This window comes from Apteryx mantelli, chromosome 3, assembly GCF_036417845.1.
Source record: "Apteryx mantelli isolate bAptMan1 chromosome 3, bAptMan1.hap1, whole genome shotgun sequence".
Classification (NCBI taxonomy): domain Eukaryota; kingdom Metazoa; phylum Chordata; class Aves; order Apterygiformes; family Apterygidae; genus Apteryx; species Apteryx mantelli.
Window position 1 is genome coordinate 56,472,949 of NC_089980.1, and position 25,127 is coordinate 56,498,075.

The 25,127-nt window shown below is 39.9% G+C and overlaps 1 protein-coding gene across 5 annotated transcripts; it reads left to right on the forward strand.

Annotated features, from left to right (window-relative positions):
• Positions 1–370: 370 nt before the first annotated feature.
• ABCB10 (ATP binding cassette subfamily B member 10) lies at positions 371–24,287 on the forward strand. Of its 5 annotated transcripts, XM_067293436.1 has the most exons (14): positions 771–1,180; positions 7,575–7,650; positions 8,122–8,322; positions 8,667–8,869; positions 10,394–10,528; positions 12,133–12,279; positions 13,111–13,246; positions 15,695–15,790; positions 19,849–20,058; positions 20,736–20,815; positions 22,134–22,314; positions 22,560–22,603; positions 23,070–23,104; positions 23,680–24,287. In XM_067293436.1, the coding sequence occupies exons 3-14, from the start codon at positions 8,160–8,162 to the stop codon at positions 23,969–23,971; spliced, it is 1,722 nt and encodes a 573-aa protein (XP_067149537.1). In that variant the 5' UTR covers positions 771–1,180; positions 7,575–7,650; positions 8,122–8,159; the 3' UTR covers positions 23,972–24,287. The 5 variants fall into 5 exon arrangements, with proteins under 5 accessions (XP_067149535.1, XP_067149537.1, XP_013801542.1 ...); XM_067293434.1 differs by lacking the exons at positions 771–1,180; positions 7,575–7,650 and adding an exon at positions 371–671; XM_013946088.2 differs by lacking the exon at positions 7,575–7,650.
• The last annotated feature ends 840 nt before the right edge of the window (positions 24,288–25,127 follow it).

Sequence of the window (25,127 nt, forward strand, 5' to 3'; positions counted from 1 at the left end):
CTTCAAAGCACAGCGGCCCAAGCCCCCCCGGGCCTGCCGTCGCCCTCGCCGCGAGGGGGCCCGGGCCGAGCTCCCGCGGGCAGGGCCGCGCCGGGCGCCATTTCGGAGGCCCCGGGCCCCTGCCGACGGCGGTAGAGGGCGCTGAGGCCGCCCCGCGGCCGGGCTGGGGCCGGGGCCGGGAGGGGGCCGCAAGCCGCCGCCGTATCAGCGGGGACCAGAGCGGCTCGGGCCCCGGCCGCACCAGCTCCCGGCCCCTGGGCGGCGGCGGCGGCGGCTCTGAGGCGCCTCCTCCCGCTGCAGACCCGCGCGGCGGGGACCTGCCGCAGCAGCAGCGCCGCCGCCGCCTGGGCCCGCCGCCCCGTCCCGTCCCATGGCGGGCTACGCGCCGCGCCTGCCCTGGCTGCTGCCGCTGCTGCGCCGCGCTTGGTCGCCCCCCTGGGCCCGGCCCGGCGCCGCGGCCCGCGGCCCCGCCGCCCTGCGCGCCCCGCGCCGCTCCGCCAGCAGGTGCGGGCCGCCGCCGCCGCCGCTCTGGGCGCCGGGCAGCGCCCCGCGCTCGCTAAGCGCCGCCGCCGGGGCCGGGCCGCCGCCGCGGGGGGGGCCCGCCGCCGCCGCGGGCTTCGAGGCGAGGAGGCTGCTGGCCCTGGCGCGGCCCGAGCGCGGCAGGCTGACAGGTACCGGTGGCCGGGCGGGCCGGGGGCCGCTGTGCCCGGGGCAGCGGGGCGCCGCAGGCCGCGCTCTCCCGCCGCGGCGGGACGGGGGCGGGGGCACAGCCGGGCGCGGGTCCTTGAACGAGTACTTAATGCAGCCAAAAAACCCCAACCCCCCTGTCCCCGCCTCGGCATCTCCGCGCCGGTTGCCGTCTCGGCCGAGGCCCGGGGCTGCTCGGCTTCCTGTCGTTGCCCCGAGCGGCTGTGAAACTTCTCTGTTTGGTTCCTGTGTGGCGAAGCCGAACACGGCGGTGCGCGGCTGCGCCTCTGGGTAGACGGCACCAGATAGTAGAGGCGAACTTCTTCTGGCACTGCTTCCCGCAGGGATGACGGCTGTTAATGAGAAAGCAGCGTCAAACTTTTTTTTTTTTTTTTCTTAAAGTCATCTTTATTGGTGGGCACTGTGTGTGTGCTGCTGTGATAGCTCGCGGACAGTAGGCCACCACCAAACTTCGGTAGTTCCCGGGAAACGGGTAAATTGTGTTCCTGTTTGTAACTTTGCTTCAGTTAAGAGAAGGAGTTGAGGGAGCTAGACATTTATTAAGAGGCGATTCTGAGAAATAAGATAGAAAATATTTTGTACCTTTTTTAATTCAGTGATTAGTTGCAGGACTTCTTTACGCATTAACATTACATTGCCAAGATAATTTGGATCCAAATGAACTTTTACTGCAAATGATAGGTGTTTGTGGCACAGAAGTACTTGTTTTATACAGCTCCAGCCATTGTCTTGCAGTTAGCAAATAAAAGCAGGGGATAATTAACAGGACAGGGCTGGATGGGGGAAAAGGGTATCATGTTCAGCCACGCTTCGGTCTCGTTCAGGATTATTTTTCTTTGCCAGCCTATGAACTAAAAGCAAAAAATCCTTTGCTAGTAATTAATGCTCAATCTAGTTACATTTTGGTGAAGAAGTGAGGAGCTGATCAGATAGATTACTATCTGATTTTTTCAATGAAGTTCTTAATTTTTTCCCATTGTAATTGCAACAATAAAGAAATCGGTTGTTTTAAAGATGGGGCTAGAGACTCCTAACTAATAGAGAACTTATTTTAGTTCCCTTTAATGAGTAGTTGCTGTCAGCTTATAAATCACAGGCAGGATACAGTATAGCAGTTTGTGACTGTGTTCTTAAAATAGGGTTGGGTATCCTTAATCTGTGTAATCTACTGATGTTTTTTATCTAAGTAAATCTACTATCAGAGTTACTAAAAATCAGCTACATGCAATTTTCTGTTTTGAGATGACAAAATGGCTGAATTAAAGTTTTTAAAAAAGTAACTCTTTGATGATACTAAATCATGAAAGCAGGGAAAAATATGTGAATTCAATAACTGCTTTTTAATATTCTGTTGGTCTTTGTTGTGGGAGAGGGGAGAATTTATGTAAAAATTTTCTTCCTTAATGACACCCTATATAAGGGAAAACTTGTTAAGTTGTAATTAAGTGGAAGGAGGGAGAAGCTAAGGAGGAAAATATGGGGGGTCATTAAAGAGTGCAGGAATAACAAATATAGTTAAAGATGCCTTGTGGTTGTAGGGAAATCACACTTGCGTATTCCATCTAAAATACGTTAGAATATGTTGTGTTTTGGTCCTGCTGTATCCTTGTACTGAGATATTAGTCCCGAGAAGCTCTGTATCTCTGCTTGTTTTACCTGTGCCCTGTAAAGGAAGGGAAAGGTTAATGGTTTCACTATATGAGACAATGAATCTGGGGTAAAATATTTAATCCCTTCTTCAAGCCCATGTAACCAGTAAACAACTATTGTGGGATCTCCTAAGAGGCTTACAGGTACAGTTTTGTTTCATAAAAAAGCTGACCTCCTCCAGACCTTTTGCATTTTATATAATAGGTAGTCAACAACATAGGTGTATAGCATTGCTGCCTTGGGGGGTGGCATTGTCTGTATAGAGTAGAGGCAAACTTCTTTTGGCATTAGTTCCCATAAGGATGATGGCTGTCAGTAAGGAAACGATGTCAAACTTGTGGGTTTGTTTTGTTTTGTTTTTTTAAGCCATCTTCTGCCCCTTCTGCAACAGGATGTGAAGCAGGTCACGATAATCTTCTTGTTGTGTTTGCGGATTCAAATTCATGGTCGCGGAAGATGAAGTAGTTGCACTGGTGTCAGTGGAGGAGCAGGGGAAAATCTGTAAGGAAATTGGGCAAGACCAGGTTCCCCTGTACTGTGCCGTGGGGAAACGGTGTCAGCCAAGGAGGTGCAGATACAGAGGGCGAGGGGACCTCCTCCAGTTTGTGACTGGCAGCCAGGGAGGTGTTTGCATCTCGCTTTGCGGACAGCCTCTTTGCCTCCAGTGGGCTCAGGGAAGTGTGGCGTGCTGTGGCTGGGAATTGCAGCGCCCCGGCCCACAGCCCTACTGCGATGCTCCAGCACCAGGGTGAGCGTCTAATGCCCCACAGTCCATTAGAGAGGAAAACAAATGTGCCAAGTATCACATTGTCCCCCCCCCCAAAAAACCAAAACCCCCACACCCACAGGCTGTAGGATGTTCCATGTTTCCTCTTCGGTCACTGCTGTAGCTGGGTGCAGCTGGGAATGTGTTTTAAGCGTGACACACACTGTTAAATTTTGTTGTTTTTATTAACGGTGGGAAATACTATGATGGCAATTGACTCTGTTACCTGTTACTGGCCACAGTTTTGTACAGTGAAATTATGAGGTTTTTTTTAAATTCTGCAACACCTCCCAGACTTGACCCAGGAGGGGAGTTGTTTTTGGAATTCTTTGGCTGTTCTGTGCGATCAGGTCAAGTAAACATGTGTCTTCAGTTAAATCCGGTTCCCAGAGAAGAAGACAAGGCCGTTGTTGACAAAATTAAATCCTGCTGTGTGTGCTAGGCCACAAAAATGCCCTTTGAAAATGATCCTTTTTGTTTCCCCTGTCTCCTTGTTTGTCCCTGTGAGAATCTGCCTGTTGCACTTTATCCAAACCGCACTGCAAGTAGACAATAGTTCTATTGAACTGCAGAAACTTCTGAATTTTTAATCCATTAGAAAAGTGTTCTCTTTTCCCATATAACACTTACAGCAGGTTGACTCAAAGTGAGAAAGTTTGTTTTGTAAACAGGTCTTCTCTAGACATGTGCAAGAAGTGTTACTTCATAAGTTTTATTTTAGAATTTTGGACATAATTTGTAGTAGCTGCTTCCCTATGAGTTAGGATTACCATGAAATCAGAAGTACACTGCCTCACTGCCTTATTCAAAATCCGATTTTCTTTTTTTTTTTTTTTTTGTACTTTGAAGTTATACTGGATGATGCACTTTTTCATTCTTCTAAATACTTGAATTGCTTTGGTTTTTTTTCTTTTTATAGTTTCTAATATGGAATAAATTCCTTTAAAAACAGTTTTAAGAAACATTAAGAATCAAAGTGTTATACCTAAGACTACCTTACTTCTTTAGGTATTTTCTTTGTAATTTAGTCTACAAATTATTTTAATAATTCACTAGTTTCTTTGATTGAGGTAGTAAGCAACTTGCATTTTTTTGTACAGGATGCAGGTAGAAATGTAGAACGCCTCAGCTGTGACTATTATTACTAGAAGATCATTCAGTTATTTCTACTTGTACAAGCTGACATTTTCTGTGCTAAGTACTCGAGTAGGAGTGAATATCTTTGAAAACTTTTGTTTTTTCAGGAAAAGAAATCAAAGAAATAATACATAATTAGTTTGTAGTAACAGTTAAACAGTTTAATTTTTAAACTTTTGCTCTTCCAAGCTTTGTCGCACGAATTTGACCATCAGCAGGCAATCCACTTGCTGTGTTAAGGATATGCTATTTTCCCCTCCCTTGAGAAGTTAATTAAAAGTCAGACAAGTGGCATGTCTTTGAAAAATCAGTCCTCATACACTCACTAAAGCCTTGATGATGAGTTGGGTTAATTCCTCAGTGGGCGTAATGGGAAGGAAGCTGGCAGGAGCAGAAAGGCTTAAAGGCACTACTAGAGTACGCTTCTCGCTGGAAGCTGGACTGAACCCCAGTCTTGTAAATCTTGCTATTTCTGTGAGGTCACCAAATAGCGGGGAAATCCCTGGGCAAAATTGGGCTTTACCCCTCAGGTCTGCATGAGTGGCTACTGTTTTCTAGTTGCTACGTTTTGTTACTGTAAAATGGTTCTGTTCATCTAAGAGCAACTCAGCGACCGCACCTTAACTTGGATTTTTTGAAGGTAATACTTGTGGTGTTAAAATCGTAATTACTGTGTGTATGATATATACAGGGATAACTTCCTGATTGCTTTCACATGTGCAGTGCGCCTTTCGTAGGAATCAGATAGGCCAGACCTTTCCCCTAACCCCCCCCCCCCCATAGTGTTTCTTCTGTTTTTGTTGGTGTTTGGTATTAAGCAGCCTTGTAGCTTTATCAAAAAAAAAAAATTGGTTTTCTTTGGCTGGTTGGTGACAGTTCTTTATATTGTTGGTGAACTTTTAATGAAGCAGCTTGGGTAAGAGCTTGGGAAAAGGGAAAGAGTAGCTGATCACGTAGGGGTTTAGAGCTTAAATTTCTCCAAGGAATGTTTCTGCTACACTTCATAATTTTGGAAGATAGAAGGGAAGATAGCTAGATTGGTCTGACATAAAAACTGTTTCCTATACAAGAACAATATGAACAGTTAAATGCTTTAATTTTAAACATATTTAAAAAAGAGTTGTATTTTCTACTGCAAACTTAGTTATTTTATTAATCTCCGGCATCTGTTGTTGGAAACTTAGTTGATTTTTATGGCTGAGAAAATCGCTGTCTTTGAAAGGGAATCTGTTTTTTTTAATATCTCCAACTAAACATTATAAGTGCATAATTAATGTTTTATGCTGTTTTAACATGTCATGATGTTGTATGATAAAATACAGACATTACTAGTTTTTCCTGCTTTTCTGAGAAAGCTCTATGCTTCTGCTGTATCTGAACTACAGACTGACCCATTGCCCTGAAAAATTATTCCAGGGATGTTGGTGAAAACTTTCTGGAGATACTGGCCTGGGTATATGAGCCATTCTTCTGTTGTGTTTTGTTTCTTCCCTCCTGTAAATTGGTGACAATCTATGGACTTTTCAGCTGCTACTGAAGGCAGGTTGCCTTTTCTTTGCTTCTCTTGTCTGTCTGATGTAGCCCCAGTTTTATAAGTTTCCTTGATTTGCCTCACATTTTCTTTATTTACATCTCATAACCTGCTGAAAAGTAATTTAATCTAAAACATATACCTTCTCAGATGTGCACTGCTGTGTGACAAGATTTCCTGGGCAACAGACTATAATATTCATTTCACATAGCTTAAAGTCTGCTGTGACCTCCTTTTTGTCAGTGAGAGCTTTCAGTGTCACTGAAGTATCTTCGTATCTGTTGCTGAACACCTTGTACTCCTCCCTTTAGCCGGTTATCACGACGACAGCCCTCCTCTGAACGGGAGGGTAGAATGTGTTTGCCTATGCCTGTTTCCTCAATTAATCAACAGGGAGGGTTTTTTGTTTGTTTGTTTTTTAAAAAGAGCGGCAGCACAGCGTTTGTTCTATTTAACAGTTGTTCTGGTATAATCAAAGGGAGACTTTCAATTATGGAACCTTATTTTGCGTGCGATTTGTGATTAAATTAATATAAGCACACATACTGCTTAAGAGGAAAGCTAAGAACGACATTGTGGATTATATAAACTTTCATCATCAGGACTGTATTGTTCCAATATGTTATTGACGCTGTGTCTAACATTTAAGTAGTTTGGTAGTCTGCAGTTTGCTTGGTGTGTTAGTATTTACTTTTAGTTCAGTTAAGGCTGTTGGAAGTAATTACAGTGAAGTCCACACTAGTCTGAATGAAGAACAGCTGAAACGAACTCCAAGCCAGGAAGATGATACCACTAGACAGAGACATACGGGATTTGTAGCTGTGCCGTATTCTTCCTTGATTGAATATCCATATATTTAGTTTTCCAACTCGGTCCATAACTGAGAAATGATCTGGACTTGTGGATACTGAGCTACTACATAGCACTGTGCCTATAAGCAATGCCTTTGACCATCTCCAGCTGGCTTATAGACTGGCTTTTCCTGACAGGAGATGACTTGGCCCTTGTTAGATCTTTCCCTGCTGCTTCACAGCCTGAGTAGAGCAATGCAGCCAGCCTGCGAATAAGGTCACCGGTTCCCATCAAGTTTCATCTAGGAAGTAACATGCTTATGCAACTTGTCTGCAGGATGGGTCGCATGGGTTTGCAGTAGGGAGTCTTCACTTTCTGCCCTGCCTTCTTGGTTTCCATAGCTTCATGAGTCGCTTAGTAGCATGGCGCTAACGCTCGGACAGCACCGGGATTTTCACTGCAGTGTCCTTTTGCCTTTAAAGACATCATCTGCTAGTAGACTGCCTCATTTTAAAGCAATCCTCTGAGTGGCCGCTTTAAGCATGGAGTTGGCTGTTTTGAAAATTATGCTGTATAAATGGCATTGTTTCTTGTGGTTCAGTGGTTTTCACATAGAGTTCGTTCAGTTTTCAGTTAAGAGGATTTTTTTTTTTTTCTAGCTCTCAGCCTTTCAGGCTTGGCTTGGCTTCTCAGAATCAAACTGTGGTCTTGGCTCAAGGAATTTCTTTGCAGATTAAAGTTGAAAAGGCCAAATCCTGGTCCAGTGCAATCATCATTCTCTGTGATACCACCTTGACCTGAGTTACCCAGGTTATTCCACAGGTGGCCTTGCAAGGGCTATTCAGCAGCTCTGCTCATCAGTGAACAGACTGCTACTCATACTTAAGCTACATTTCCTTTAGACCATAGTAAAGAACAAAACTAATCTATGAAATGTTTGCCAGTAAAGAGTAAACCAAAACAGTTCTATATAATTTTTGCAAATAACAGCAAATATGCCTGAACATACGCAATGAGTGAACCTGCTCTAAAAGGAGGTGTTAGTTGCGGCTGGTTTTCAGATCAGGTGAGTACTTCAGTTCTTTCCTATTTCAGAAAGAGACAACTGGAAGTTTTAATACAGTAACAGGCGCGAATAATGAAAGCCTAACCAAACTGGAGTGAAGGGTTGTGTGGGTGATGCTGAAAACTTCTGGATTATTATGCTCTTTAGTTTAAGGATGACATCTGTGCAAAGTTAACCTTGTTTGTGGGGGGCGGGTGGGAAGGGTAAAGCAGAGAAACAATTCCAGCCCTGTGATTGTATTTGCAGGCTTTTCTTAAAATCTTAAAATGTGCCCTAAGTTAGTTAATTCAGGGAACAGTGACTACAAATATTCTGTTTAGAACTGGGCTTAAAAGGACACAGATTATTTAGTGCTAGCAGTCACAAGCTTAATAGAAAGTTCAAGTGAAAGTTATTTCATACATGCTGTTTTATTAATGACCATTAAAATTCAAAATATATTTTTGTTGCCTTTTCCTTGTTGATTTGCAGCTGCTGTTGGCTTTCTGACAGTTTCCAGTGTCATTACCATGTCGGCCCCTTTCTTTCTGGGGAAAGTTATTGATGTTATTTATACAAATCCCGGTGGAGACTTTGCTGACAGCCTGACCAGCCTGTGTGCCTTGCTGAGTGGAATCTTTTTGTGTGGTGCTGCTGCTAATGCTACACGCGTCTACCTCATGCAGACTGCAGGTAAAAAGAGAAAACAAAAAGTGGTACTGGGAGTTGGCCTTTTTCCTCAGAGTCCGCTTATCTAATGATCTGAAATAAATTCTTGGCACTGGCTGAGAAATCCTCTTGCAATCTGTATTTTCTTCTTACCAGATCAAAGGTGAATTAATATTGCAAAGATAAGCATGCTAGAATAGTTATTCATTTTTGTTTAAGTTCGCTGCCTTTTGATGTATTGAAACTTTGTAATGTGCCTTGTTCAGTGCTGTGGAATCCTATGCTTTTTATACTGTCTGTGTCTGTTTTGGGAATATATCTGTGTAAAGTTTTATATGCCGTGCTTTACTGACTTCTGTTCCTGACAGGACAAAGAATTGTGAAACGTTTGAGAGCAACTCTCTTTTCCTCTATTCTGAAGCAAGAAACTGCTTTCTTTGACAAGACCAGAACAGGAGAGCTGATAAACCGCTTATCTTCAGATACAGCACTCTTGGGCCGTTCGGTGACTGAAAACCTTTCCGACGGGCTCAGAGCAGGAGCGCAGGCATCTGTGGGGGTTGGGATGATGGTACGGTGGTCTTTTCCTTTCTTGTCACTGCTTGTAGCACTCACGTTTATTTGAATTCTGCTAGGTAATCTGTGAGTGTGGTTCAGTCCAGAAATGGTTGTGGTTTTTGGATACAAGTGTACTCCACTGGATATTAACATCCGCAATAACTTTTATGTATTGCATTGTAATAGATGGTATTCCTATAGCCACTTGTTGTTTACTCACAACCCATAGTTTGAGGAATGAAGGATTAAAATCAGCTACTGTTGTTCCCCTTGTTTATCAAGCAAAGTATAGTAGGCAAATAGCTCAACTTTATTCTTACTGAAGATGTTAAAATCAGTGATAACTTTTCTACGATTGTATATAGAATAGGGTGTGAAGGGCTTGATGTTAAACTCACTGAAGTTTATGGGTTCTGTGTAAAGCCTAGGTAAGCAAAGGCAGCACTGAATATTGAATTACTGCTGAGGATTTTTACAACAAATCATAGTCTTTCTGCGTTAGTCTGTCAATAAAGAATATGTTTAGGTAGGGAGCATGTTAACAAAGGCTTCAGTGCAGTGCTTCAGTTAATGTTCCCTGCTGGCCAGTTGGTTTATGTAAAAACCTAACATCTGTTCATGGTTTATGTGGCCTGAATTTCATTGTGCTTATCTGAGAAGAGATACGTTGGTGACAATTGTCTGAATGAAAGCGAACAAAATGAAAACCTGCTGTCTGCTCAGGGGGGAAAAAAAAAGGAGTTAGCAAAAAGTATCCTCATAAAAATAAGCTTCCAGGATTGATGTTAGTAAAAATTGGTAAGAAAGAAGAGATTGTTTTGGACTAATTATAAAGCCTGTCATACAGCTGAGTCAACTTTGAATTTTTCTGGAGATTTTTCTGTTTGGAAGACATAAAGACAGCAAGATGAAGTGAAAACATATCTTAGATCTACTTTTAAAAAATCTTGTGAAAAGAATCTACTTTTGCATAAAGCATTGATGCTGATTATTGTTATGTGTGGTAAGATTTTGCAGCAGTAAATTAAATATATTATTCCAGGTTATGAGCATGCTTTGGTGCTAAGAAGTACTGGTGACTCCCTCTGTTCCTCACTTACACAAAAGTGCTGTATGATATTTCTCTACTCAAACTTTCTTTATTACACCATCTATTTTAAGCGTGTGAAAGCCCGTTAGAAACTATGTAATAGCTTAAGACTTTCAGCATCCCCGAGAGATTTTCTGGTAGGCCTGTTTATAGACAGGTTAAGATACTTGGCTAAACCCACGCAGCAAAGCAGTGAGAAAGCTAGAAATGAAATCCAGACCTCTTTACTTGCAATCCTTGGTTCTAACCATGGGATACATTCAACAAAAGCTGTGGAGGAATGCGTATTTTGCCTGGAGGAAATAAAACATGATAAATGAAAACATGGCAGCACTAAATTACAATCTAAGTAACAGAAAAGTCTGGCAAGGGAAATTGCACTTCAGTATTCCAGCGGATTATTCTTAATCTGAACATTAACCCTTGACACATGCCTTTTTCTTCTAGTTTTTTGTGTCTCCCAACCTTGCTGCATTTGTTCTGAGTGTTGTGCCACCCTTGGCTGTCCTGGCTGTGATTTATGGAAGATACTTGCGAAAACTTACTAAAGTGACCCAAGATTCCCTTGCAGAAGCAACACAGGTAATCTTATAACAGACACTTTTTAGCTAACTTCAAAGTTACCCTCATGTACTTAGGTTAATATCTTTGAAGTTACAGATCTTCTGAAGATAATTACATTTTTCATTGCCTTGAGCCATGCTGAGCCTGTAGTTTTGCACCTGAACAGTATGAAAGCTAAACTTTAGTAACACTTATCCAATAGATCTCAAAACCAACCATCTTTTGTAAAGAGCTGCCCATACAGCCTAGTGTGGAGGAACCAGGATGTCTTGAGAATTAGGAAATACACATTGTGGAAAGGATAAGGAGGTTAGGCTCTTTAGCTGTAGGAGAACATAAAAGATCAACCTATGAAGGCCTGTATAATTTGGTGCATGGATTTGAAAAACTCTTTCCTTGGATGGTTATGAACTTGAAGCCCTCAGAAGAATCCTAGCTGGAATTTTTCTTTTAAGAAAACTTAGCTAGCAAGTCTTCTGGAATGTATCCTTGATTTTTTTTTTTTTAAATCTCATTAATGTTTATGAGGCTAGACATTTTTTAAACTTTTCCGGGCATCTCAGCATATATCCGCATATTTGGGAGAAAAGCAGAGGGAACTGTTGCTTCTGAAGAGTCTCTTGTAAAGGGGATTTCATTATGTTTGCTGGCTGCTCTGGAATCCTGCAAAATGCTAACAGAAGAATGATAGAGATAGAACGATCTTTTCCTCTTGGGGTGGGGGGAAACATCACTAGGATGCATAGAAATATAATTAGGAATGATTTAGTTAAAATATCCACATTTGTCAGCTGTTTTAAACTTGGGATGTCCTGCGTAAGGCTTCTGCAAGTAGACTGTGCAGAAGAAAGATTAGCCCTCTTCTGTTTATCTCCCTCATCCTGTGTCCAAAGGAAGCTCGTGCCTCTGAAAACAGGCTGTGGGACTTCACATGAAGGAGCACTGTTTATGAAGTGTGCCATTCAAATCTGCAGGCTGACAAGGGGATGGAACAAGGAGAATTATATTTTTATCTTGTGTTTTTACTTTCAAACAGGGCATTGTTTTTTGTAAGATCATCACAGTGTCTATTTACATCTAGTCTAATTGCTCACAGTTGAGGTTGTTTTAGAACTAATATTTTACTGTTTAGAAGTGAAAATAAAATGCTGAGTTGAAATGGGACATTAGTAGTTGAGCTAAATTAATTCCCAGTGCTGCTTTGTTGAAATGACTGGAATTGTGCAGAAAATAACTGCAGGCTTTCTTGCATGTGTTAGTGTAGAATAGGATATTTATTTTTCCCCGCCCCACATTGTTATTGCAAATTGTTGTGAATAATAGTTTTCTTATGTATGTTGTTCCCATCAAACTCAAGATTTTTAAATCCCGGTTTTGTATTTTTCTTTCTCTTCTAGCACTGAAGTCAAGGCAGTCTTGAAGTTCTTCTCAAAGCTGCCTGGGCATGCAGTTTACTTTTAACATAATAGAATTAAAAAAAAGAAGAAAAGTTGGGGAGGGTGGGAGAAACTTTTCTGTGGAGATTAGTGTAGTTATATTGGTTTAGCTTTCAGATGTTCTGTAATATGAGCACTTCAAATTAATGTGTCTGTGCATTTGTTTTGGTCTTTGCTTTAATGTAGTTAGCTGAAGAGCGTATTGGAAACATAAGAACAGTTCGAGCTTTTGGGCAAGAAATGTCTGAAATGGAGAAATATACAAACAAAGTCGATTATGTACTACAGTTGGCTAAAAAAGAGGCACTAGCTCGGGCAGGCTTCTTTGGAGCAGTAAGTATGTTTTGATGAAAGGAACCATGTTATGCCAATTGTCAATTATTTTAAAATTCATGAGGATATTTACACATCTGCAAATAAATTAATTGAGTGTAAACTGAACCTACATAAAACTGTGGGAAGAACGGACTTAAATCATTTTAAATTGCTGTGAAACTGCATCTCAAGATACAGTGGTATGATAAAGCTGAATATAGTTTAACCCTCTTTTTCTGCCCACACGTTGACTGGTACTGGTGTTTATCTGAGCCTATAACTTCCTTTTCGGGAAGCTAAAGCAGTGGAAAGCTTCCCCCACCCTTAGTGTTTTACAGGTTTGGCTTCCTGGTGAGATGAGGATCAATGCAAAGGAAGCTGGGGACTGCACAGATGGGGGCAGAGAGAATGAGATTGCCTTTTTCCATAGCAGCTTGCTGTAAATTTGCTTAACAGTATTGTAAAGCTGCAACCTAATACAGATTATCAGCTCTTCTCCGTGACTGACCGTTGAGAAAAATGTTTGGCATTCCTTCCTATCTGGCGAACAGGGTAAAAAGAAAAAAAAAAAAATTGAGTTGCTTGCCTTTTGGACGCTTGCTGGATAGCATGTTGCAGTGCCATTGGGTGCCTGGCTGGCTATTGGCTTGCTTTTGGTTAGAATTGGTTTTGTTCAAATTTAACTTCTTTACTGTAGGAGGTCTCAGTCCTCTAAAAATCTAGATATGCATAGTATGGGAATTCTTTTGTTAGAAGGGAAGTTCTGAAACAAAGAACATTTTAGAGGGTGAAGTTTAAGAAGTGTGTGACAAAATCTGACTCTTCCTCTTTTTCTGTTTCGTCACCCAGACTGGGCTTTCTGGAAACTTAATTGTCCTGTCCGTCTTGTACAAAGGAGGGTTACTGATGGGCAGTGCCTACATGACAGTTGGTGAACTCTCTTCTTTCTTAATGTATGCTTTCTGGGTTGGAATAAGCATTGGAGGTATGGAATAAGAAATTAGATTTTCTTCACTTCAAAGCATTACAGTCAGTATGGGGGCGGAGGGGAAGAAGCTCTTAAAAGATGTGGCTTTCTTGAAAAGTCTCTTCCAAATGATCTTCCCAAGAAGTCATGCATATTTTTTTTCTGAAGAGTTAATGAAAATAATTTATAACTCAATCTTAATATAAGCTTTACATTTTTCAAAAGGAATACTGATGTTTCTTTTTCATTATGTGACTTTTTTCATTACTTTTTCATTAAGTGACTGATACATATTGCTCTAATTTTTATTTTTTGTCTAAATTACGATGCTTGGTGTGTTATATAAAAAAATAATAAATGTAATCTGTTTAGAAAGGCAGGTAGAATTTAGCTGTAATTCTGTATAAAGTATCTTAAACTGGAACAGTAAAGTGCCAGTAGAACACTACACTCTAGTGCTAATCTGTTATTTTTTCATACTAACTCTTTCTTGAAGCTCAGAATCTGTAATCTACTGGCCCAGAAACACACTGCTCATCTTTTTTAGAGAGCAGTCCTTGCTGCTGCATACAGACAAAAATGAAGATAAGGTGCTTTGAAGCTTGACAACTGGTTGGAAGGGTTCTTTTTTAAAATGAGCCTGTTGCTTCTGATAGATTGGCAGGGCAGTGCTGCTTGTCTGTACTCTTTTATTTTCTAAGACTAAGCCTGATATTATGGGAAAAATGAAGATGTGCCCAAGGGCAAAATTCGCAAAACCTTCTTCCTCAGATATCAAAATCCCAGTGGCAGCTGTTCTACCTACCAAAACCCCATCTTCTCTGCTTAAATCATTCATGTTTGGTCAAGAGACAGACATCTGGCACTTTGAAACATGGAACACACTAACATAAAATACATGGGAAGTAATGTTAGCAACACTGAAAAATTGTTGTTGAATTAACTTTTATTTGCAATAAAAATAGCTTTTAAATTCTACTTGAGATTGTTGAAGAGTATAGTTCTGCACAGAGCTCCTTCTCATGGGGACACCAAAGTAAAGGTATCTTGCCACAAGGTGCCTGTCTTTCTTGGCGCCTACAAAGCATATAAATCTTCTGAGTGCTATGTCTACTCTGTGTAAGTCATCATCAATACATATAGGAATAATTTGTCCCCTAATTTGGGACTTGACCACTTTTAGTTATAATAGTTTGCTGTATTTTCTACCAAATGTTGAAGCCAGGTTATTAAAAGTAAAAAATATATTTTCTAATTAGTATTTGCTGTGCACATTATATAATCTATTTCATGAATGGCTGTGAATCTGCAAACGCTGGTGTCTGTTTCCAGAGGCTCTGTGAGGCTCAGGCCTTCTGCCCATTGCCCTGCCGTAGGCCGCAGAAGCTTTGGCTTTTTCTTCCAAGCAGAGGGCTTCTCAGTGCAACTAGTGCCTTGTCTTGCCAGCTTTCAGGCAGTTCCCTGCCGTGGCGTGATGAAATGCCCCATATTCACTTACAGACTCCTGAGTTTGCACTGGGGTCATTGCTCTGCAAGAGTAAGCCAGTAACCCTTTTTTAAGATCAGTACTTGCTGAGGAATGAAATACCTGGGGTTTCCTGCCCTTCTGAAACCACTCATTTTAAGGCAAAAGCAAAAATGAGTTTATTCTGTTGGAAGCCAGAGGTTCTGAAATCAGTTGCTATATTTTGAAAGAGATGCAGAAAAATGAGAAATAATACATTTTATATTTGTCTTGCTCCACTCTGGCTCCAGGTTGGTGCCTGTGTTTACTTCCGCTATAGCAGACCCTCCAGTCAAGCCAGCTCCAAGATGACTCACACAGCTAAGAGCTGGGATCCAGTGCTGTAGGCAGGCCTTGTCCTTGGCCTTTGCTGTATCCAGCAAGGTTTGAAGGGTGCTGACTTGGGAGACACACTTCCTTCCGTTGTCCTTTCTCCATGTAGCTTCAAGTGTCACTTCAGCCTTAGGCTTTCAGCCCTTCCCCCCACCCCATGGTTGATTCAACCAGTGTCTTCTATGATAGTATAATCCTGTCTGACAAAGAAGGGCTTTTGGAGTGCTGCTTTCTACTGAATGGTTTTGAAAGCGTAGCTGATTGTAACAAAGCTATTTCTATAAAGTTGAATGTTGCTCTTCATGACAGATGAGTGAAAAAAGAGTTGCTTTGCTTTTGAGTGTACACAAGCTTAAGTGCATAAACTTTTTCTAAGTTTTTCTTCAGAATTTTTTGTTTTACAGATACAAATAATAGTGAATAAGGCTTATAGCTAGTCTCACTTGAGAGCCACCAATGATGACACATCAACTTGCCTGAATGGTGTGTGGGAGTAAAAGATCCCCTACACATCTGATGCTTGATTGTTGGTGATGAAAGCTGCAGCAACAAAGTTACTTTCTCCTAATGTCTTCCATTCTATATCGATGCATAATGGTGTTCTGGTTTTTTGTTTTGTTTTGTTTTAGGCCTAAGTTCCTTTTATTCCGAACTAATGAAAGGATTAGGTGCTGGTGGACGTCTGTGGGAACTTATTGAAAGGAAGCCCCAACTTCCATTTAATGGTTGGTCCTTGGTTTGTTATTGCTTATAGGTTGATTTTTTTTTTTTTTCTGATTGGTCACCAGTACTTCAACAAGAAGTTTATAGTACTAAAAGCTAGTAACAACTTACAGTATTTTGAAAGAAATTACATACAGTGGTATTTGTTCTGACTTTTCCTATCTGTGAAACAGATGATGGAAAATTTCTTTTAATCAGAGATTTTCCAAGCATGACTTGAGAGTGAAAGGAAGGAAGGTTGTGGAGCTGGGATGGGGAATCCTGCTTCTTGAGAGGGCATAGGATATGCAGAAACAGCAAATGTTACTTCTGGAATGATTGCACTCCTCTCTCAAAAGTAGCACTACCCACATTTTCCCCCTCCTCCTTTAGATGGGCAAGGAACCACAGTAGTATGTGCGTTATCTAATTCACCTGTAGGTAAGGGAGTTATTGCTGCCCTTTGCTGCCTTGGCAGCCTGCCACACTAGGCAACCTCTTAGTTTGGCATGTGTAGTGTTGGCCCTAGGTATGCAGACATAATATTTTTGGTATAGCTGCAGTGGTCTAAGGATACAAACAGGAAAATTTTGAAGGGGAGGCAATGTCTTTTATTAGCCAGCTTTGACATTGTTGAGGGTGTGGGGAGAAGCAACTTTTATGACAAACCAATCATTCACACTGAATTTTTTTCACAAGTTGTTTTAGTCCCAAAGAGAACTTTGTGTGCCTGAAAGCATGTCTCTATCAGTAGATCTTTCTATCAGTAGATCTTTCTATCAGTAGATCTTTCTATCAGTAGATCTTTCTATCAGTAGATCTTTCTATCAGTAGATCTTTCTATCAGTTTATAGATGAACCTAAAATCAACAAAAAAGTGTTCACCTTTGGGAGGTGTTAGATTATATACAGAAATAGCTTGCTGATATAGTTATCAAATCCCCAAAATAAGATATGTAAACTCCATCTATATATCTGCCTTTTTGACCTTATAAAGATTTATTGCTAGCAACACCTATTTTACTGCTTTATTATTTGGAAGCCAGACAACGTCCTCCAATGTTGAATATATTTTGTATAAACAGCATTTGTCTATGTCTACTTCATTGAAGTAGTTCAATGAGCTGCTTATACTTTTCTGTATGAATTGCTGTTGTATTTCATCAGTTGTGTCCCACTAAGTCAAAGTCATGTGTGACTTTGAGCTCTGGCTTTATGGAATGGGATTTTAGCTTTCCATTGGTTGGTATGGAGGGATCTTTTGATATGTTCTGCTTCAAATTTTTGTTTTGCTTTTGTCTCCTTGGACTAGAATTCATATGGGTCTTATTCTGTCTGACTCAAGTCTCACCGTTGTCTCATTTCTCTTCCACAACTCCTCCAAAACTGCAAGCCTCTAGAATACTTTTAAATGTGTACAGACTTCACATTGGCAGGGAAAAGCAGTATTGACTGTGATAGATGGAAGCTGAGACTTAGAATAGTCCAAGCGGTAACCACCAGCTGGCTAATGAAGGGGTAGCTACCCACTCTGTTGCCTTTAGCAGTGCAGCTAGCTTAACCTTCCTGCCATGTGTAGCCAGTGCCACACTGCAGTTTGCCATGCCATTGATAGACCTGGTGCAACTCTTAATTTTGCCATTATTTGGATGATGGGGTTTTGTTTTGTTTTTTTTTGTCTGGATTATTTCAGTGGTCTTCAGAATCTTCACAGTGCTGCTAGCACAGACTGGGCAGTAAGTAGTAGTACCGGGGCAGGAGCTGGCTTTCCGACTGAAAGCATTCTGTTGCTTAACTACACCAATAGTGACATTCAGAAAACAATCTTTATTATAGCTTGAATATAAATTAGACAAAATTTCAGACATCTACATTGTTTAGGCTTACAGAAAGTTTCTTTTACATTTCCTTTCAGTATACACTAAATTCATAGGAGAGGATATAAACCTTTGTCTCAAGAAACAATTATAGTTGATTTCAGAACTCATCAGGCAATGCAGCCAAAAAACGATTTCTCTACTGTCCAAATTCATGTAAAGCATCTACTCCCTTGGCCGCTTATCTTTTATTTTCACTGAACTCCAGCTGTATTATTTTTTTCCAGTGACAATAAATATTTCAAGAACAAATTATAGTATCTTTTTCCTGTCTCTAGAATCCAGACAAGAAACCATCAAAATCCTGTATATAGCTTTTAGATATTTTACAGTAATATATAGAGGAAGGACTTGTGATACCAGACTTCCTGTATTGCAATAGATTTCAGTTTGTAGTAGGCCATGAAATAGACTGTACAGAACTGGAACTGAGAAGAAAGATAAGCGATTACTTGTTACTTCGATGTAGTAACGATTATGCTGCTAGCATGTGGTTTAGCAAATACATTTGTTTTCCCAAAGGGAAGCTTACAGACTGTGGTGCTTACTTAACTAGCAAGTTACAACCTTTATGTCCATGGATTAAAGTCTGGGAAGGAGTCTGAAATTGCATGCTGTTACTTTTGTCATTTCTATGCTACTACTATTAAACTGAAAGCCTGGAGAAGAGGAAGAAATCTGGGAGAATGAAAAGCAAAATAAATGATTTGCTGTTGGGGCAGCAGGACTTGGGAAATCTTGTTTGCTACTGCTTAGTGTCTGTGTTTCCTATCCATCTTCCCCTCCCAGTTACCTGTTTAACCAAGCATGGGCATGTGCTACCATGTGCTGTGGCTAGTTCAGGGTTACTTATGTGCTGCATCTGAAAAAAATTAAGGAGCTTGAGTTGCAGGTCTTCAGCATGAATTCCAGTCTGGGTCCTGCTCCTCTACTGCCAGTTTTCACAAAACTGGGAAGACCTTTGTGTCACTGAGACTCCATCCTTCTTTACTCTCCATCAAATTACTTGAACTGACTGATAGTTTTAAAGATCAAGGGCTTTCTGGAAACCATGCGAAAAGTCATTCTAAGAGCAGATCAACTTTATCTAGCATTTTATTACTTAGCCAGTACTTACAGCTATTGCCTCTTATTGTGTTTATCAGAGCTAATTAATATGTTAATTGTTTTAAAATAATCTGTGTGTATGCTCACTTAAAATGAGACCACTGATGTAAAGGACCTATGATAGATACAGTTAGTGCAACTTAGCAGAGTTTTACTTTGTATAGCTGTGTCTCACTAGGATTTATCGGGGCCTGAAAAGTTGTTTCTGTTTATAAAGTGGTATCTGTTTATAAACTTTTTCTAGTACTGATATTCTTTTAAGATATCTCTTTAAATGAATTGCTGTTCTCCAGAAAGTAGATGCTTTTATTTAACTTTCACAATCATTCATTCATAATAGTTTGCTGTGGTATTTCACAAACTGAAACTTTAGTTTCGCTGAGCTGTTGCCTAAGAAATCTGCCTCTGATTGGTCTTTGAACACTATTTTGTCCTGAATTTATTATAATGTATGTTCCACTTCCAAAAAAAAAAAAATCTTAAAAAAAAGGCCACTAGTGCAACAAACATAGAAGCAGTTTTGTTGCAGTGAAAGCCTTTGCTTAAAAGCTTAACAGTTAATAAGCAGTGGAGACTGAACTGTCTGTGTCCAAAGAGGAGGGTGTTTCAGGTGACTTTTGAGACTTGGTAAAGGGCCAGTAAGTGATTTGCAATGTTTATCTTTTTGTGTCTGTTCTGTGGCAAAAGGACTTTGGCCTTCAGCACTCTGTCATTTTATTTCATTGATCCAAATTGATGAAACTTAAATTGCTTATAATATGTTATGTTTAAAAATTTAGGTAGCTCTACTAAAAGCGAGCACCATTAGCTGTTGGTGTTAGCAAGATGCAAATTCTACCTCTTGCTGTATTAGCCTACAGCTTCACTTGCTTGTAAGCAACCTAAAATCTTACTCAATAAGGGCTGATGTACCATGCTCTGATTCAGTCATGGCTGAAATACAACCCTTGTGGTTCTGTCTTGTGGTTTGCAGCTATCTGTAGATCTAATGTGGAGATAGATGTTTCTACTCAGTGTCTGTAAAGCAAGTTCAGGTCAGGGTTGAACTGATTTTTGCTTCTGTTCACATGTTTCTGTATTTTATTTTTGTCATATAGAGGGAATCATATTAGGCAAAGACACATTCAGAGGTGCTTTGGAATTCAAGGACATTGAGTTTGCATATCCAACACGTCCAGAAACATCCATTTTCAAAGATTTTAGCCTCTCCATTCCAGCTGGCTCTGTTATGGCTCTGGTTGGCCCAAGTGGTACAGGGAAATCGACTATTGTATCCCTTCTGCTGAGGCTGTATGATCCTGTCTCAGGTATGTTTGTGTGTTGCTCTCATTTGTGACTACAAATAATTGATGCTCTGCAACTCGGACACACTTTACAGACAGTTGGGGTCCCTGTGCTGAGGTCGTGATGTGACTCTTCCAGTGACACAGTGTGTTGCCCTTTGGGGTGTACAAGTACCTTTTGGTGGTGACTGAATACCTTTGCATTTCTGTTTTGCCCTGGCAAGACACCACAGTGACTCTGAAAACAGTGGTAAATGTTATTGCTAAACTGAGGAAGAAAAACAGCCACTGTGTGAGAGCCCCATCATCTTAAAGCACACTGTAGGTAGGAGGTGACCCCGCCCCTCTCTCCAGCCAGTCTGTAAAGGCTCCTGCCGGTGAACACACCAGCATGCATCTGCTCTTGCTCTTGCTTACGGGAGGCTTTATATATGCTCCGTCCTCGGTCAGCCTGCGGTCCTACTTCTCATGCCTTATGGCAAAGACAGTCTTGACTCGGATGTTAAAATGAGGGTTATAGCACTTGTAAATAAGGACAGAAGAGAGAAGCATTCTGTGAAAAATAAAACCTTCATATGATACTTAGAGATGGGTAATATAAGAGAGTATGTGGTTCCCAGGGGGCTTTGTTCACAACTGTTCGTTTTGCCTCTTTTCAGTCCTTGCCAGAATCTACTTGACTTACTGTTTCTTAATTTAAGGTACTATCACTGTTGATGGCTTTGATATCCGCCAGTTAAATCCACTGTGGTTCAGGACAAAAATTGGAACAGTGAGTCAGGTAAGGAAGAAAAAGCTGTCTAAATGAATGAAGTAATTTAGTACAATCAACTTGCAGTATCTCACTTCCTTTTTCTTTTTTTTAACTGTATAATCTTGCTTCTCAGTGAAAGCAGTCTCCTCCTTCCATCTCGCCATAATTCACTGCTGTCATGTACGTTTTATTCTAAAAATAGGTATTCAGAGCTAGTCCCATTATTCTGTAGTCTGTTTTTACACAATGATAAAGATACAAAATGTTTGTTTAAAAGAAAAAAAGTGTGTGTGTGTGTGTATGTGTGGAGGCTGGGAAGTACATGTTTGCAAATGCCTAAGGGTATGAGCATCTTAATGTTTAATCACATGATTCCTGTTTTGTATTAATGGAAGTTACACAATCATATTCTACACAAGCCATTGAAAATTGACCGTTTGTGCTTTGCTTTGTGTCCTGGAATACGCAATTCCATTAGGAAAGCATGAAAATATGGCACTGTTGGCACTTTCTCACCCTTCACAGCAGCCCCCAAACTCTAAAAATACAGAAAGATGTTCAATGACCTCTTAAAAATAAGCTATTCGGCCAATTAAAATATGTATGTTCCTTCCCCCGTCGCCCCAAAGGCTTCACAATGCAATTGGCTGTTAGGTTGATGTTCTGATTAAAAGCAAAATGATAATGGGGTGTGTGTTGCATTTCAAAACATCTGCTTTATGTGACAATGTCACCGAGATTTTTTGTGCAAAAATGATTCTCCTGTGAGCATATTAGCATTTATTCTGTTTTGTCCAGTCTTGAGTTATCAGTAGTAGATTTCATGCTATAGCATTTTTCTCCTTTATTTTATAGAAAGAGCAGACTTAGCTTGTTTCAGCCTTTTTCCCATTGTACAACACTTACCCTATCTGCCAGTCCTCTCCTGTTTTAAACTTCCGTAGGAGTTAAATGCACAAAATAGCATTAAATTTGTATAGAGATTGTTAAGAGAAGATTCATTCTAGATACAAATGAAGATACATAATGCAATACAAAGGGAGGTTTTCTGTTGTTTGAATTAATAGATGTTTGTGAACTTTTATATTAGGGATTGAGGGCCATGTCATGTTTCTGTCAGTTAAGAAAATATTCTTTCTTATTTTAGAATTAGATTTGGCTGCTCATTTTAGTTTTACAAGAGTTATGTTCAATTCAATTAACTTTAGCATACATGTACTTTTATATGGATATAAAATCAATTAATGCTGGATCTTGTAAAGGGGATTTATGTTACTTGAGATATAGACAATGCATGCATGTAATTATAGATACATCATATTAGCTATGCTTTTGAATTTATCAGGAACCAATTCTGTTCTCCTGTTCTATTGCTGAAAATATTGCCTATGGTGCAGAGGATCCTTCTACTGTGACTGCAGAAGAGATTCAGAAAGTTGCGGAAATAGCTAATGCTGCTAGTTTTATCAAAGATTTTCCAAAAGGGTTCGACACCGTAGTTGGAGAAAAAGGCATTCTACTTTCAGGTAATCCTTATATTGTTTATTCTAGAAAACCCTATGCTATAGAGCAAAGTAAAAATTACTTCTGTTTTGTGTCAGCAATCAGTTTTTCACCAAATCCTAGCCTACCATAAGTTTTAACAAATGCCGCCTTCATCTCCATTCCCCTCCTAAAATACATGAGTCTGATTTTGGTCAGCCCAGGCTTTCAGTTAAAATCAGTTCACATGTTTTCTCCTATTTCAATTTACTGAGCTTTTTTCCCTCAGGTGGACAAAAGCAACGAATTGCGATTGCTCGAGCTCTACTCAAGGTAAGCCAGCACCAAATAACTACTTAGTTCTTCTGGTGGGATGCAGAAGGGGTAAAAAGGAAGGGGTTAAAAGGGAAGAGGCCTTTCAGTGGGAGAGCTGAAAAGATCTTTAAAAATATATATCTGATATTAATAAGGGAGTTTGAAAGAGGATGGACAATCTAACTAAAGGGAGTATCCTGACATAAGTGTTACTTCCTATTTTCGGATCATGTTTTTGCAATAGGAGTTCTTGCTGACAGTGATAGTAAACTGTTACTTCTGTTTGAAGACAGAAGAGTATTGTTTCTATTTTGTCCTCTTAGCATTTAGACTTAACGGTAATACTTTGAGTGACACTCAGTTCTTAGGATGAAATATATACGTTTGCTTGGAGTTTTATGCTGTATGAATCCTGTGGTCTATTGCTATAAATATTCAGATCTTGTCTAATTGCACTTATGACCAATTTTACTTTCTTCTTCAGAATCCTAAAATTCTTCTGTTAGATGAAGCAACAAGGTAAGAAAGAAAATAAACAGAAAATTAGAATGATATAACTGTAAAACAGATTTTGGAGGCGTTCTCTCTTTCTTCCTCTGCATGCCCTTGCATAAGGTATTTAGCATCTATTTTTCCCTACCACAAGAAATGTGCTTTCCAGAATGTGTAAATTGGTTGGGAGACCTGTGATAAAAGCTGTTTACACAAAGTGGAAAGGATAGCTAGCACATTGTACTACAACTTTTCATGGAGTTAAATTTGTAATATGTAACTTGATAGTGGAACATCTACTTTGAAGCTTTTCTGCATCTTTAAATTAAGATGATGATTATACTGCAGTATAATTTAAATTTATTTCTGTGAATTAAATTGGTGTTATTCCTTCATGTATATTTTTGCCTATGAGAATATGTAATAAATATACTCACGTGTGCATTGAGCATGTTCACAAAACATTCCTGCAGTTCCATGGGTTCATCTTCACCAACAATAGCAAGGATTAGGAGTTACAGCAAAATAACCCTTATGCCAACAAGACTAAGCTGTTTTAAAATAAAATTATCCTCTTTCTGCCCCACACCTTTTCTTGTTAGTGCTTTGGATGCTGAAAATGAATACCTAGTGCAAGAAGCTCTAGACCGGCTAATGGAAGGGAGGACAGTCTTAATTATTGCTCATCGTCTGTCTACTATTCAGAATGCTGATCTTGTCGCAGTTCTTGGCCAGGGCAAAATTATTGAATGTGGAAAACATGAGGAACTACTTGCAAATCCACATGGACTTTTCAGGAAACTAATGCAAAAACAAGCTTTTCTTCAGAATAGTGATACTTTTGCATTAGACATACAATCCAGAGAAAAGGATGTATTAGAAGAAAATATATGAGAGAATGTATGAATTATGGAAGCTTATAGCTGCAAAGAATATAACTTATATTTCAGTTATGTAAAGTAAATGTTATATTTTTCCAAAATGTACAAAATATCCTTTGAAACTTAAATGTGTTTAAACTTTTTATTGAAAGCTTTTTAGTAAGTATTGTAACTTTTTAAAATGTCTATCACATTGAGATCATTTCGTTTCTGCTTTGTGTTGTCTTGAGACCATTTAGAATCTTCTTTCCTGTAATGTGCTGTATGACAATGTGCTGCATTCTCAAGTATGTTCAGTGCTTTAAGGGTAATTAAACAACAGAATCTGATCATTTTGATCTCACTGTCTTTTCCCTTATCAAGGAACTCTTGTTTTCTGTGCTTGTCACTTGTTTTAAAAAGCTGGAATTCAAAAAAGCATGACACGAATGGTCTCTGGAAGTTCTGTTGCTGACTTTCACAGCATCATCTTTTCAGTTACCATTTTACTCTGAAGTGGAAAAGCTGATTATGATCACCATCTGCAGTAACCGTAGAGAATTACATATGAGAACTCGTTTTTTAAAGAGTATGGAAGTATAAGTTGGAGGAGAACTCTTAAAAACTCTTAAACAAACAAACAAGCAAAACTCATACTTTACATATAAGGACAAAGGAAGTGTAATTTTTACTGAATATTAGTTCAGCATAGGAAAATCTAAAATTTGCATGCATCTTTCTTCCCTTGTCTATTCTGCCAGTTCTTTAGTTTCACTCCCCTCCCAAGACAGTCTCCAAAAGAGCATATTCTTATCTATGTGTGTTTTTGTCCTTTTTTGTTTAAGGCATATATAAGTGTGTTTTCACTGTTATTTAAAGGTTTATTCATAGAAATCCCATTTTTTTTTCTTAACTACCTTGTCTCACCTTCTCAAGGACAACTAGTGAAATAATAACATCACATTAATTTGAATAACTAGGAGGGGATGTTTGGCAGTAAAGAGCAGGCTCCATGTTTGTAAATTAAAAAGCCCCTTCAATAGAATCTCTCTTTATCCTTTCTGAAGGTTTAAAACCCCATAACGTAATTCTAAAAGGCGAGAAACCTTACCGTTTCTATTCTCGTCTATTCTAGGAAATCTACTTGTTGAAGAAATTCTGTTGGCAATAGATGAGTTACCTACTGTAGG